The 15,230-nt window shown below is 43.1% G+C and overlaps 1 protein-coding gene across 1 annotated transcript in view; it reads left to right on the top strand.

Annotated features, from left to right (window-relative positions):
* Hps5 (HPS5 biogenesis of lysosomal organelles complex 2 subunit 2) overlaps nucleotides 1–15,230 on the top strand; it is a 36,234-nt gene that overhangs the window by 15,757 nt on the left and 5,247 nt on the right. Inside the window, exons 9-20 of the mRNA XM_021192934.2 lie at nucleotides 2,095–2,183; nucleotides 3,053–3,231; nucleotides 4,007–4,165; nucleotides 5,033–5,219; nucleotides 5,877–6,000; nucleotides 7,579–7,728; nucleotides 8,221–8,292; nucleotides 8,554–9,128; nucleotides 11,347–11,467; nucleotides 11,658–11,813; nucleotides 12,588–12,707; nucleotides 13,543–13,656. Coding sequence (XP_021048593.1) covers nucleotides 2,095–2,183; nucleotides 3,053–3,231; nucleotides 4,007–4,165; nucleotides 5,033–5,219; nucleotides 5,877–6,000; nucleotides 7,579–7,728; nucleotides 8,221–8,292; nucleotides 8,554–9,128; nucleotides 11,347–11,467; nucleotides 11,658–11,813; nucleotides 12,588–12,707; nucleotides 13,543–13,656 — 2,046 coding nt within the window. The remainder of the gene's footprint in view (nucleotides 1–2,094; nucleotides 2,184–3,052; nucleotides 3,232–4,006; nucleotides 4,166–5,032; nucleotides 5,220–5,876; nucleotides 6,001–7,578; nucleotides 7,729–8,220; nucleotides 8,293–8,553; nucleotides 9,129–11,346; nucleotides 11,468–11,657; nucleotides 11,814–12,587; nucleotides 12,708–13,542; nucleotides 13,657–15,230) is intronic.

Below are 15,230 nucleotides of genomic sequence, written 5' to 3'. Positions count from 1 at the left end.
TGTAAGCCACCATGTGGTTGCTGGGATTTGAACTCTGGACCTTCGGAAGAGCAGTCGGGTGCTCTTACCCACTGAGCCATCTCACCAGCCCCTAAAATTTATTTTTATGTTATATAAATTGGTGTTTTGTCTGATGCATGTCTGTGTTGAGCGGGTCAGATCCCCTGGAACTGGAGTTACAGACAGCTGCTGTAAAGTGCCATGAAATGGGAATTAAACCTGGGACTTCTGGAAGAGCAGCCAGTATTCTTAACTGCTGAGTCTTCTCTCAGTCCCTGGGTCATTATGTCTAAGGTGTTTTATAAATTGGGAGTCTGAAATGGTTCAATGCATAAAGGTACCCGCTGCCAAGCCTGAATAACTGAGTTTGGTCCTCAGGATCCACGTGGTCAAATGAGAGAACAGATTCTTGCACGCTGCCTTCTGACCGCCACAAATGTCCATGGTGCATGCATTCCTGTATACCTGGATACAAAAGAAAGAAAAATAGAATTTTTAGCCTGTGGTGGTGGCACATGCCTTTAATTCCAGCATTCAAGAAACAGAGACCAGCAGATCTCTCAATTCCAGGACAGCTAGAGCTACACAGAGAAACTTTGTCCCAAAAAACATAAGCAAAACCAAAAACAAACAAAAAATGCAATTAAAATAATAAATTTTGAAAGTTGAATACCAAACTTATGATCATATTTAGCTTTACCCTGTTATTGTCTGGATCTTAAAGGTATCTTTCTAATTTTAGTGATTTAGAATTAGGACTTTTATCAGTTCCTTCAACTTTGTCACGTTGGTTGCTTTCCATTAGGGATAGAGCTCTTGACTTTGGTATTGACAGAATGTTTAATATTTATACTTGCACTCAAGCACTGTGGCTGTCGCTGTTGCTTTCCTAGCCACTGAACCAGTTTTAGTGCTGTTGGGTATACATAAAGGAAGCTCTGAGTTCTCAGGATTATAAACTTATTGTACAGATGTTTGCTTCTGGAAAAAACAAAACAAAACCCCAGTGCGGTGCATGGTAAAGCCATGAGTAGGGTGGATAGCCACGTGCAGGGTGAGCTGCTAGGCTGTTCTGGGCTTCGGAGGGAAGTGGATCTGTGGATTCTCTGTGAGAGCCTAGAGTTGGAGATTTGCTACTGGGCAGTGCTCTGACCAGGAGAAAGGAAGATGTGTGTGTGCACTGTAAAACCTGCAGCTGTGACACAGTGAGTGACAGACATGAGATACATTCATACTTAGAAGAGAAAGATGAGAGGAACAGAGAGGCCAGTGGAGGACCAGGGCTGTGTAGGGAAGAAAGGACCATGAGCAACGATCAGTCTTTGCCTGGGGCCAAGGAAATGGGGAATGGTAGAGGACTGTGGGTTGCGTAGTTAGGGAGTCCATTACTTTTTGAGAATTCAGTAAAGCGGAGTGATCAGGATTCCAGGAAACAGGGAGTAAGTTTCTGGGGATAAAGGAGGGAGAAGGCTCAGTGAGGTTAGAGGGAAGCTCCAGCAGTGGAGCTGCACTCCGCAGTCCAGTGTGAGCTCTCTGCCCTCATGCTGAAGGGCCCTGGCGTGTGATTTAAGTTCTCTGACAAAGCATACCTGTACCTTGATGGGGCTCCTGGGTAATAGGGCCAGAGCCTTCATAGTCCTCCTGGCGTGGAATTGGCCAGCTGTTCGCAGCTTTTGTCATCTACACACACTGAGAAAGTCAGGATACTGCCTTTTCTGATGGGGACACCTGCTGCTCTGTTTAAGTGAGTGTCTGTGTTATATCTGAGAAGCTGAATAAATGTCACATAAGTCCCTCTTATGGGTATTTCTTTTTCCAGATACCAGGCTTATCTTTCTCTAGAAACAATGTGTCTAAATAAATGATGTTTTTGTCTAAATCTTCCCATTTGGCACCATTTGATGCTTTTTTTATTGGGCTTAGAAAGGAGATGGTAAGGTTTATTCAGCTGGGTCATTGCTGTATTTTCTTTTACTTTAGTAGCCAGTGAGAGATTGAGTCCAGGGAATCGTAAAGTACTCTGCACTAGGAAACCTGAGGGTTTGGTTGTTGTTATTGTTTTGGTTTGGTTATTTGACTTCTTTTCTTTTCCAGTGAACACTGTGTGCTGACTTGGACAGAAAAGGGAATTTATATTTTCATTCCTCAGAATGTTCAAGTTCTTCTTTGGAGTGAAGTCAAGGGTAATTATATTTTTCTTTCTTAGGTAACTTAGTCTTATAATTATGTGTGAAAATTAATTGTATGATGATTCTTTTATAATGAGAGAAGTTGAAAATGCAGGGAATAATTGTGTGTGACTAACACAGAGAAAATCAGTCCTTGTACTCTTGGTTAAAACCAGATGCATGGGAAAGTTTGCCACTGCTGCTGAGATAGTTCCTTGATGTTGACTTTTGGGGTCTTCTGAGAAAGGAGAGAGTCGTCATTGATCCACATGTTTTCTTGTAGTTTTTTTCCCCAGTTGAGGATGCCCCTTGCAAACTAGTTTGTTAAATTCTTTCAAGGTGTTCAGTCAAGGCAGATACCTCTTCATGTGTGATTAATTTTATTCACTATATTTTAAAAGATATGTAACTTCACTCTTTTAAATACTTGTTAAAATCTGTTCATGTGAACACCAGGTTGTAACTCTCTGGAATGTTCTTTAGCGCAAAGCATTGTTCCTACTTTTTTACTCCCAACTCCTTTTCACGGGAAATAGTGTATTACACTTAAGATTTTTAGATCAGAGAGCTGTGGATTTTTGTTTTGTAATTTTAGAAAAGTATCTAAAAATGATTTCTTTATTGAAGTACCAGTATAAAAAGGTGAAATTTCAGTGAGCCAAATCTTATTCACTTTATAAGTATGATTATAGCCCATGTAAAAATGGTAGCACCTCCCAGTTCACTGCTGGGAATCTATTGTGGGGCTTGGTACATTGTATAAGTGCCCTTTCATAAGCTGCATCCCCAGCGGGGCCTAACAAAAACAGTAAGTGGTGTTTGATTAATATCCTGTCTGTTAACCTTAGTGGGTTGTTTTTTTTTTTCACCTTTGTTGTTTTTAGATATTCAGGATGTAGCTGTCTACAAGAATGAATTGTTCTGTTTACACTTTAATGGGAAAATCTCACATCTTTCCCTGTTGTCTGTGGAGCGCTGTGTAGAACGCCTGTTAAGGAGAGGCTTGTGGGACCTGGCTGCTCGAACATGCTGTCTCTTCCAAAATTCTATCATTACCAGCAGAGTGAGTTAGAGTTTACTTGTGAATGTTAATTATGGGTTGTTCACACCATCCAAGCTTTCAGGATTGTTTTAAAATTGCTTGTCATTATTAACCTTTCTGTATGTCTTACACATGTAGAGGTAAAGTCTCCAAAAAAGCATGGCAGATGTATCTGGGGGTGGGTGAAGGGTAATAAAGATGGTGTGGTTTTGATTTTAAGAAAGTATCGCTGGGCGTGGTGACACACGTTTTTAATCACAGCACTTGGGAGGCAGAGGCAGGCGGATTTCTGATTTTGAGGCCAGCCTGGTCTACAGAGTGAGTTACAGGACAGCCAGGGCTATACAGGGAAACCCTGTCTCGAAAAAACTAAAAACAAAACAAAAGAAAGTATCAGAGCAGGGCATGGTAACACACACCTTTAGACCTAGCACTTGAGAGGCAAAGGTAGGTGGATCTACATGAGTTTGAGGCTAGCCTGGTCAACAAAGTGAGTTCCAAGACATCCAGAGCTACACAGAGAAATTTGGTCTTGAAAAACAAAACAAAAAATCAGATTAACTTACAAATATATTTAAACTGTAGAGCTTGTTTTAAGAGGGCTGATTGTACATATATTAACTCTTAATCCTAATATAGAGTATTTTGTGACCAAGTCTTGCTAGCTTACTCAGCCTTCTCAAAACACCTGGGAAGGCTGCTTCTTGTGGGTGTGCTTTTAGCCCTTGGGCTATTTGGATATAGATGCAGTAAAACAGGAAGCTGTTTTGTTGGGGTTTTCTTATCCTTTTATTAGGCAAGAAAAACTTTGACTGCAGATAAGTTGGAGCATTTGAAATCTCAGCTGGACCTTACAGCCTGCAGTGAACTAATTTCTCAGCTGGATGACTTGATCTTAAAATTTGAGCCTTTGGATTCAGCGTGCAGCAGTAGAAGAAGCTCCATTTCATCACATGTAAGTGCTTTTCTTTTTCACTATTTAGTATGTGTGTGTTGTAGGGAAGAGGCGGCATGCACAAATGGAGAAGGAGAACAGCTTCCAGTCGTCAGTTCTCTCCTCCTTCCGTGTAGGTTCTGAGGGTTGGACTCAGGTTATCTTACTTGGCATCAGGTGCTTCACGCACTGAGTCATTGCTGGCTTAGTAACTCTCAGAAGTGTGTGGATGTAAAGGGAAGTGTAAGTCCAAGGGTCTCTCTTGCTTTCCGTGTAGTACTGTTTCGGGGCGGTGGTGGCATGAAGATGTCAGCTTGTAAGATAGGTGGTTTGAGAAAGTTTAATACATGCTTGGTTGGTATTGTCCAATTTTCTACTGAGCTCCACTTTAAAGGCTTCCCATCTCCCAGGAGCACCTTAGATTGAGCATCAATATAGAACACATTCAGAATCCAGCATGTAGCAGGGGAGCTTTCTTCCAGGAAGAACAGTGAAGGAAAAGCAGGTGTGTCTTGAAGCTACATTTGTTCACTGTTTACTGCTTGCTGTTCCCAGTGTTCTTCATATTTTCCTGTCTAGGTGAGGTTGTTTTCAGTTTGTGATTTCAGATGGTTTATGTCACCTGAGGTCTCAGGACTGTCTCATTCCAACGGCCTTCCTCGCTGCCTTCTTTCCAAAGACAGGACAGGCTGAGCAGTGTGGTGGGTGGCATGGTGTCATTAGCTTATGTGACAGACACCCCCATGCAAAGGGCTCAAGCTCTTTTTTCACTGGTGTGTGCTGGTGAGCTGTAGCTGTTGCTGCCGTTGACCTGGTGTTATTTGGGAAAAGCTGTGTTGTGTTACACGGGAGAACTTTGATTTTGAGGGGAATTCTTTTCATTTTTAGGAAAGTTTTAGCATCTTGGACTCTGGTATTTATCGTATCATCAGTAGTAGAAGAGGTAGTCAGTCCGACGAAGATTCTTGCTCCCTTCACAGCCAGACCTTCTCAGAAGATGAAAGACTTAAAGAATTTGCATCACACCAGGAAGAGGAGCAGCCAGAGCAGGGCTGTGGTACCCACAGGAATGAAGGTGATGGGTGTGTCTCTTGTTGGTCACTGACAAGGAACAGTTGCTCTCTGGGAATTGACAAGATAATCTTATGCAGAGTTTCTGTCAGGTCTGAGTAAAGTTTAGCATGTTAAGAGACTAGCCTCCTGTAGACCTGCTGGTCACTAGAAGATGGTAATTCATAGGTTGTCTTTAACCTCTTGTTTGAACTAACATTTGTAAAGGGCCTAATTGGAGTCATGCATCAAAAATGCTGGACAGGTTGAGACAGATCATTAGCCAAAATAATGAAGATTTTTTTACCCTCACTAACCACATTATTTTCCACCAGGAATGAAAGATGGCTCCAGGTTTGGGAGCCATTGCCTTCCCTTTTCAATGTTCCAGCATTCCTGTGACTGAACTGTTGAGAAGAGATTAGTAGAAACTCTAAACTACCTTTGTGGCTTATGGGGATTCAGGGTTAGTAGTTGGATGAAGGTACCTGGCTCAGTGTTTCATGTGGACCATCCATGCATCCCATAAACCTGTGTTCTGTGCTCATTTGTATCTGGGTCAGTTATGATTTTGGTATTGAATCCGTCATTTCCTTTGGTTTATTCATTTCTGAATTTGTTTAGCTTTTTAGAATTCTTCCGTGTGATTAGATGTTTGTTTTTCCCTTCTTCCATTTATCAGAGCGTGTTTCCCACAGTCCAGTGACGTCTGAGGTAGACAAGAGTGAAGCTTTTCTGCCCTTCAGCATTGCTCTGCCGTTTCGTTCTCCATCTCCCCTCGTGTCTCTTCAGGCTGTTAAAGACAGGTAAGCGAACCGTCTTGTCCTTTAATCCCTTTTCCCATCTGGCTTTAGTTGTCAAATGACATTGAAAAGGAAGACATTTTAAATGATAAAAAGAAGGCCTTTTAAGTTATTTCTCTGGTAACCTGCTACTATAAACTGCTAATTTCTCCTTTTAACCTTGGGGAATTGAGTGCTCCTCTCCATTTGCATAGCTGAGTATTTAGGTTGTTGTAGATGAGCCCCCACTTCCACCCCAGACACAGCAAAGATGGAATACTTTGGTGTCATCTCTGGTGTATGCTGTAGTGTGTCCACGTAGAGGAAGAAGACCACGGTGTCTCACCGGGTCTGCTGTGCGGATTCCAGGGATGTCACTCGTCTCGTCAGGCTGGGCAGCCAGTGCCCTTACCACTGCAGCCGTGTTGCCGCCCATTCGTCTTTTTCTGTGTATGTGAAGATTTGTGTGTGAGTTTTATGTGTACTATGTGTGTGTGTGTGTGTGTGTGTGTGTGTGTGTGTGTGTGTGCCTGTGGGAGCAAAACCATGCTGGATCCTTTGAAACTGGAGTTAGAGGTGCGTGTGAGCCTTCACATGAGTGCTGGAAGTGACCCAGGTTCTCTAAAAGAATAGTAAGTACCTTTACTTGCTGAGGTGTCTTGCTGGCCCTTGATCCTTTCTCACCCAATGGGTCAGAATTGGAGGATTTTTTTTTTTCCCCTTCTTGAGGCATGTCCTCACTATATAGCTCTAGCCGACATGCAACTCCATATGTAGAATGGGCTGGCCTCAAGCAGAGATCCACCTGCCACTACTTCTCGAATGCTGGGGTTAAAAGTACATACCATCATCTGGGAGAAATTGGAGATTTTTGGAATTTTTTCCCAGTCTTGGCCCTGAGAATGAATGAGAAGGTGTATCTTCTGCTCGACTACTTGCCTGAGTCCAGCTGAGTACATGATCTTCTTGTCTGTCCTTCTGTATCTGTTGTGAAAAGTTGGGAGCTAAGTTCCATGAAGTAATCTTTGTTACTCCCTGACTAGAAAGTGGCCGATGGTCACGTTTACCTTGCCTGAGTTGAAGGAGGCATGACGTTGCAGGAACCACTGGATTAGAGACCTGCCCTTCAGCAGTGACTCACTGATCTCAGGACAGGGGCTTGTCGTTGTTGTTGTCATTGTTGTGTTTTTGTTTTTGAGACAGGATTTCTATGTGTACCTTTGGCTGTCCTGGACCTTGCTCTGTAGACCAAGGTCAGCATGGTCCCAAACGCACAGAGATCTGCCTCCCTCTGCCTCCTGACTAAAGGCTGGGATTAAAGGCATGTGTTGCTTGCTCCCAGCTTCAGGACAGTTCTATAAACAGAGTGAATCACTTTATCGTAAGTCTATATGAGACTCATGTGAAATGGGGTTGTTTAGAGAAATTGTTACATGCAGAGTCTGTCTTGTTATTAAATTCAAGCTGGCTTAGTAGTACTAATGCAAACAGAAACATTAGAAGCAAGTGTTAGAGCAACTGTGATATATAACTAGTGTTATATATCAACTCTTGCCAGTGTTGATATAATTTCATGTTAGATTTTTGGTATTTGACTTCCAGTGTTTCTAGCTTTGTGCGTAAAACTACTGAGAAGATTGGCACCCTTCACGGGAGCCCAGAGCTGAAAGAGACATTCGAATCCAAGGATGCTGACCGAGCACATGAAGAGGAAGTGAGTGCAGTCACCTGCCCTCTGGAGGAGGACACTGAGTAAGCCTGTGTCTGAGTCTAGAATGCTAGGGCAACTGGCAGTGTGCAAAAGCCATAGACGGTACCTATGTGTGACATAGCACAGACTCTGCAAATTCCACAGTTTACAAAGAATTAATAACTGTTGAGACAGAACTTCAGTCTCATACCTCATTCACCTTTTGCCTTCTCTGTCATCTTGTCACACTTCTGTCATGACGAAGGTGTGTTAGATTAAGAGGAGATGACTAAGATCAGGTTGTGTCCTAGCTCTGACTAGCTTGTAGCTTCATATCTTTAATGCTGTCTGACCTGTCAGCTCTAGGATGTGCTATTGCTTGATGAATTAGAACAGAATATTTAATGAAGATATGGGGTGGTGGGGAGACTCTTTAAGGCAATGCGACTTGTAACATACTTGCCATTTAGTAAGTAGTGGAAGTCTTGGTCTTAAGAAAGCTTTGGTTGCCCCTATTGCCTGTGAATAGGACTCTCTTTTTCATGCTTTTCTAGGGAGAAAGAAATTCATCAACCTCCTGAAGAAGACAGGCTTCAAGAACTCAGAGCAGCGACAGCAGAAGCAATGTGAGTGTGGAGGGTCTACACTGCATCTGCACTGGTCTTGACCGTCTAGCTCAGAGGCAGCCTCATTTGCGATGGATGCTCAAAAATTAGTCACGTGCTCCAGAGTCAGTGTCATCTGTCTTGTAGGCTTGTGGGATAATTGTCATTTAAAATGCTCAAAAGCAACATTTATTCTATATGAGTATGCTTTATCAGTTAAGTTTGTTCAAATTGTTTTAAAAAAACGAATGAAACAACGTTACATTCATCTCTTTTATATAGGACCAAGTTACTGGACCCTCTGGTTCTGTTTGAGCCCAAGATGCTAAGAATGGTTTTACATGAGTGGCTTTCACAGTTAGAGAAAACATTTGCCATGAAAGACTTTGCTGGCATTTCCAATACCAGCAATCCAACTGTGAAATCAAACCTGGATGCACATCTCCTTGGTGAGTCAGAAAAGAGAGCATTAGATGAAGAGAGTGGAGAAGAAAGAAGGGTCTCCTTAGGCACTGAAGAAACGGGAGGTCAGATGACCTGTGACCCTGTAAGCAGCCTCAGTGAGCCCTCGGCTGACCACTTTCGAGTATGTTCTCCATACGCCATCGCAAACAGCCTTCAGAAGGACCTGGCAGAACTGACAACGTTGTGCTTGGAACTGACCGTGTTTACTTCAGCAGTGGAAAGCATAGGTGGGCATGTGGACCGGGCTTCACAGCAGCTCTCTCCAGAAATCCTGGCTTGTCGTTTCCTGAAGAAGTACTTTTTTCTCCTGGACTTGAAAAGAGCAAAAGAGAGTATCAAGCTTACTTACGACAGCCCTTGTGTTTGGGATACTTTTGTTGAAGGACTGAAAGGTAGCTATCAGGTGGCATTACCAAATGTAGAGATATTTTATAATGTGGGCACTTGACAAAAGATTTGGCTCTGTGTCTGGCCAGACTCCCTTCTGTTTTCTACTCATTCTTTTAAAAAAATACATATTTGTATGTATGTGTGTGTGCCTCTGATACATGAAAACACACACTAATAATAAATTAAGTTACTTTTTATGTTAACATAGAAAGTAAGGGGTTTCATCATGGCATCTTCATATATGTTACATACTTCTTCTCATTCATCCCTGGTCTTCTTTTTCCTCTTTTCAGCAGATGCCTCTTCCCCTCCAGTTCTCCTCTTCCGTTCTCTATAGCTGCTCAATAGAAAACATGGGGCATTTCTGAGTCTTTCTTAGTCTGACTTATTTTGCTTAACATGATTCCCAGTTCCATCCATTTTCCCACACAAGTCATGATTTCATTTTCCTTTATGATCACATAAATTCCATCTTCTTTATGTACCACATTGTTTTTATCCATTCATCCTCTGATGGACATACAGGCACGATCGGTTTCTTAGCTATTGTGAGCATTGCAGCTAACTTGGCTGAGCGGGTACCTTTGGTGTGCTGACTTGCAATCCGATCCCCTGGATGGATACCTGGCGCATGGCAGATCTAGTTCTAGCTTTGTGAGACACTCCAGTGTCACAGCGACTGTGCCAGCTTGCATTCCTGCCAGCAGGGAGAGCTCTTCTCTCCCACATCAGAAGCAGCTGGCTGTTCTGAAACTCTTCTTTGGTGTGTGTCTTCAGGACCATTGAAAGCTACCATAAAAAACCAACAGCAGCGTTTTACTTAGGTCTAGAGTCATACCATTTTTGTTTTCTTTCTTTGTTTAGTTTGTTTGTTTGTTTGTTTTGAGATAGGGTCTTTCTACAGAGCCCTGGCTGTTCTGAAACTCACTCTGTAGACCATGCTGGCCTCAAACTCATGAGATCCACCTGCCTCTGTCTCCCAAGTGCTGGGATTAAAGGCGTGCTCCACCACTTCTGACCTTTTTTGAAACCAGAAAAGTTTTTGTTTTTTTAACTAGCTTGCCACTCCCTTCATCCACTGAGGTTGGCTATAAATGACCTCTGACTGCTCCCAGAAGGCAGGTCTTCCTTCTTAGGAAGAAGATTTGCTTGATTGCTGGTGTTTGTTTGGGTTTTATGTTTTAAAGGTCAACTTTTTTTTTTTTAACTTTTTTTTTTTTAAGGTCAACTATTTTTAAATCAGTTTTACTGAATTTAATTCTAAAAGATGATATGGGATACAGGTTTTGTAAAAACTGAGCAGATTGCCTTCAGTAATAGAGATATGTGACTCGTAAGCATACACATACATGGTACACACACACTCAGTACACACATTCATGGTATACACACACACAGTACACACATACATGGCACACACACAGTACACATATACATGGTACACACAGTACACACATACATGGTGCAAACAGTACACACATACATGGTACACACACACTCAGTGCACACATACATGGTATACACACACTCAGTGCACACATTCATGGTACACACACACATAGTACACACATACATGGTACACAAGTACACACATGGTACACACACACACAGTACACACGTACATGGTACACACATACACAGTACACATACATGGTATACATACACAGTACACACACACACAGTGCACACATGCATGGTACACACACAGTACACACATACATGATACACACACACACAGTACACACAGAGCCCTATAAACTTACTTTTTCAAAGCATAATAGTCGCTTCCATTGTCACTATTTGTTCTTTTGTCCTCTGACAATTGCTGTATGTGAGTCTGACAAGGAGACTTAGAGGTTAGGAGCTGGCACTTGCTGCTCTTGCAGAAGACCTGAGCCTGGCTCAGAGCACCCACATCAGATGGCTACCACTCCAGCTCCAGGGGATCCAGTGCTGTCTCCTGGCCTCGGGGTACACCAGCACACACATACACAAAAATAAAAATTCCACCGAGTTTTATCTCCCAGTTTAACTTTATGATCTTTAACACTTGAGCTTTCTATCTTGGAAGGTTTTGTTTTTGTTTCCTGCAGTGCTTAGCCAGTCTTGGGGTCTTGTGCTGGTGGGTGACAGCAGGTCATGATAAAGGCTGGTGGAAGAATGTGTCCATGGGTATTTGTAGTGAAGAGGTGACAGGAAAGGCTGTGCTTTACCTTTCAGAAATGGCAAGTTCTAATCCTGCCTACTCGGAGCTGGAAGAAAGAGACCTACCCACGGGGTTACAGTTACTGGATGGCTCCGTCCCTTCTGATAGTCCCTTATTGATTGCATTTGCCACCCGGTAGGTTGCCCTGTACGTTGTTTATGGGAACTAAAACATCTGCAGTGTTTTTATGGCTTAGTGTTGGACTCATTTGCATATCGTGCATCTTCTTATTAGAATATTCGGTTTTATTCCTAATGAGTCCTAAGTAGAACCGAGACATATGGCCTTGAAGTTGGAGACTGATGTGTTCTGTTTTCAAGTGCAGGTTGTATGATAGATTTGGGGAGTCTGCCCTTCGAGCCTTCATCAAGTTTTATCCGTCCATCTCGCCCTCCGACATCGTGCAGCTTTGCCGTCATCATCCCGCTCAGTTCTTGGCCTATCTAGACAGTCTGGTGACGTCCAGACCTGAGGACCAGTGGTGAGAGGGCGTGTGTGGTCTCTATCACCACTTGTCACATTTTTACTGTCAGCTACTCTGGAAGATGACGATTTGGGGAGTTTTAATCCCCTCTCTCCCACTGCACACACCGCAGATGCACACATACCACACTTCACCACCTCACTCTGGGAAGGGCTCAGATTCTCTGTGGAAAATGGACTCCTTTGTGCTGGCGAGGTGGCTCAGCAGTTAAGAGCACTGGCTGCTCTTGCAGAGGACCCAGGCTCTACTCCCAACAGTCACATGACAGCTTACAACAGTCTGTAGCTCCAGTTATAGGAGATCTGAGGCCCTCTTGAGTGTCCTGTGGGTAGTGCATACATGTGGTACACATATATGTAGGCGACACATACATAAAGTAAAATAATTTGCAAAAAGGAAATACATTCTTGGCATAGCGGGGCTTCAGCTAAAGCAGACAAGCTTCTCACCCCCCTGCCAGTGAGTGCTTTTCACTGTGGTGGCCCAGCTCTCCTCAGCGATCTCTTCCTGCCTCTCTTCTCCCAGGCGGGGCCATCATTTCTCCTCTCCATAGCAGTAAACTCCCATTTCATGATTAGACTGGGAACTTTTCCTTCCTGTTTGCCACACTGATCTCCTGGCACCCACCCCGCTTTAGCTTTTCCTCATTGTCTTACAGCGAGCGTGGTTACTCCTTTAGCAGACTGGTACTCTGACCAGCGGAGCTTTCAAGTTACCCTAATCATTTTCTTCACATCCCCATACTTCGTTTTCTCTCCAACTTGCTCGCAGGCCATCCTTCCTTGAGTTCCTTCTACAACCAGAGTCTTTAAGGCTTGAATGGCTGCTTTTGGCAGTGTCCCATGATGCTCCACCAAGCACAAGTGCAGTGGATGATGAAGGGCATCCCAGGTAAGCAAGCAGTCTGACATGTTCACTCGCTCAGAGCGGCCAGGCTCACTGTAGGAACAGCAATAGTAAAAAGCTTAGCCACGTAGTGGGAGCAATGAGCTCACATATCCTTGTAAATCCTAGTGGTTCTGAACACTTGGGAGCTTACAGACCCTGGAAACATCCCAGGGCTCCATTCAGGAAAATGCATACTCATGTAAAAATGTGCATTTAATTTCAAAGAATTAAGCTGGCCTGTCTGCAGCTTTTTTATAGTGAACCCCGGGTTAGCCTATCTTAAAGAAAAATGTGTGTGTGTTTGTGTTTTCTTTCAAAAGATATGCTGATTAGTTTATAAATGTACCAGTAGGATTTGAAAAAAAAAATAGAATCTGAAAAAAACAAAAACCCCACCAGTATGTGACTCAGAGACAGTCCTTGTATTTTCCTCTAAAGAAAGCACCTTTGAAAGCACTGCCTCCTGCCAACTGTCTGTCTGATTTGATTTACTCCTTGCCAGAAAGCCTAGGAAGACACATAGTGGCTGTGAGTGATACACTCCAGGTTTGATTGCTATTATGATTAAACTCGATACCTGCATACTAGGCAGGCACCCTAACACTGAGTTACACCCCCATCCCTATTTCAGGCGTGCGTTTGTTTGCTTCATTTCAAGATGAACAAGTTATACAAAAAGTAGCTATTTTTAATTTTTTAAGAGCACGATAGAAATATGAAATAGACATATGAAATATGCTTCAACTGTAGTCTTACCTATTAGATGATTCTAAGGTACTTTGTAGGGTTTATTTCCTGTCTAATTGACTGTATTTTTATTATTATTATTATTTTATAGGCCCCATTCACACTTGCTTCCTTGGGGTTATAGTCAGCTGATTCTTCTTCTGATTAAACTTCCTGCAGACTTTATAACCAAAGAGAAAATGACTGACATCTGTAGGTCTTATGGGTAAGTGAGGGTGTTTATAGATATTGGTGTGGAGGTTGGAGCCCACAGATAGCCCTCTAGCTAAGGCCCTGCATGGTGTGCTTTATTATGCAAGGATCCAACTTAATACTACAATGGAAATGCACCTTTTAAATAGTACTAGCATTTTTATTTTCTGTGTTTGGCTCTTGCCTGCATGAATGTTTGAGCACCAGAGACCAGAAGATGTAACTCTGTTACATCAGGTTGTAACGGAGTTAGCCATGATGTAGGTACTGAGTATGGAACCCAAGTCCTCTGTAAAAGCGGCCAGTAATCTTAACTGCTGAGCCATCTCCCCAGCCATGTCTTAAGTGATAGTAAACATCAGCTCGCTTTGAAATTTCGTTCCTGTATTATACAAAGGAGAGAATGGCCTTGAGTGCTTTGTGTTCCCTTTGCCTGGTTGCTGTAGCCAGTGTGTAGGTTGTTATGTATTATGTCCATGCCAGTCACAGTAGCTAAAAAATTTCCAAGAAGGGAGAAATCAGATTAGGTACCCTGGAGGCTGTGGGCTGGGTGGGTCTGCTGAGGGAAGCAGTAGAGGATGAAAACCTGCACATCCCTGAGAGGGTTAGTCACTGTCTCTGAGCTTGGCTTCTCTTCCACCAGAAGCGGTATCTTTTAGAGGGACCTCTGTCTTTTTTCCCCTTAAATGGAATTCATGCAATGGCGACTATGTGATACTTACTTGTTCATTGATATTGAGGGATGAGACTGGCCAGGTGGCAGGTGTGGGGCGGGGGCATGTGCATGCCATGTCGTCTGTGTGGAGGTCAGACAACAGTCTTCTAGAATTAGTCCTAGAGATTGAAGTCAGGTTGTCAAGCTTGGCAGCAAGTGCCCCGATCTGCTAAGCCCATTTTATACTCTATGGAGATTGTATCTAGTGTCATGCAGGAGAGAGCAAAGCCTGCAGAAAGGGTTGTGTTCATTACTAAGGATGCTGGATTGCTGAATAGGGAGAGTACCAAGGAAAAGTCCATGGGTTGAGATTTGGAGACACATTCCAATTTTGTTTTGGATATTTAAACTTATAAAAGTAAGGGCTGGTTCAGGGGTTAAGAGCACTGGCTACTTTTCCAGAGGATCCGGGTTTGATTCTCAGCACATCCATCTGTAATTTCAATTCTTGTTCTATTAATTATTTAAACTCAGTCAGAGGTTTCTACCCCACCTTAGATCATTTAGTTCCTAATAAAAGATACAGAACTTTTATATTTATGATAAGCCTTTAATGCACTAGAGCTGGGCAGAGGTCTGCCCTCGAAGCTATTGGGACCTGCTTCCCAATCAATAACCTCACCTTATAACCTGCCACGTCCCAAGTTCCATCTGGGCAGCTCTTAACTGCAATTGGCCAGCCCTCATGGCCATATTTTCATGACTAACCTACCCCATGGTGTCTTCTCTCTCCACCTTCTCTCCTCTCCTCATGGTCCCTGTCTCAGACCCCCAGCCTGGGAACCAAAATACTGCCTAACTTGTTTTTCTTCTGCCCAGCTGTAGGCTGTAGGCATCTTTATTCACCAATCAGGGATAACTTGGGGGCAAGG

This window comes from Mus pahari, chromosome 1 (genome assembly GCF_900095145.1).
Source record: "Mus pahari chromosome 1, PAHARI_EIJ_v1.1, whole genome shotgun sequence".
Taxonomy (NCBI): Eukaryota; Metazoa; Chordata; class Mammalia; order Rodentia; family Muridae; genus Mus; species Mus pahari.
This window is presented reverse-complemented; position numbering and strand designations above follow the sequence as displayed.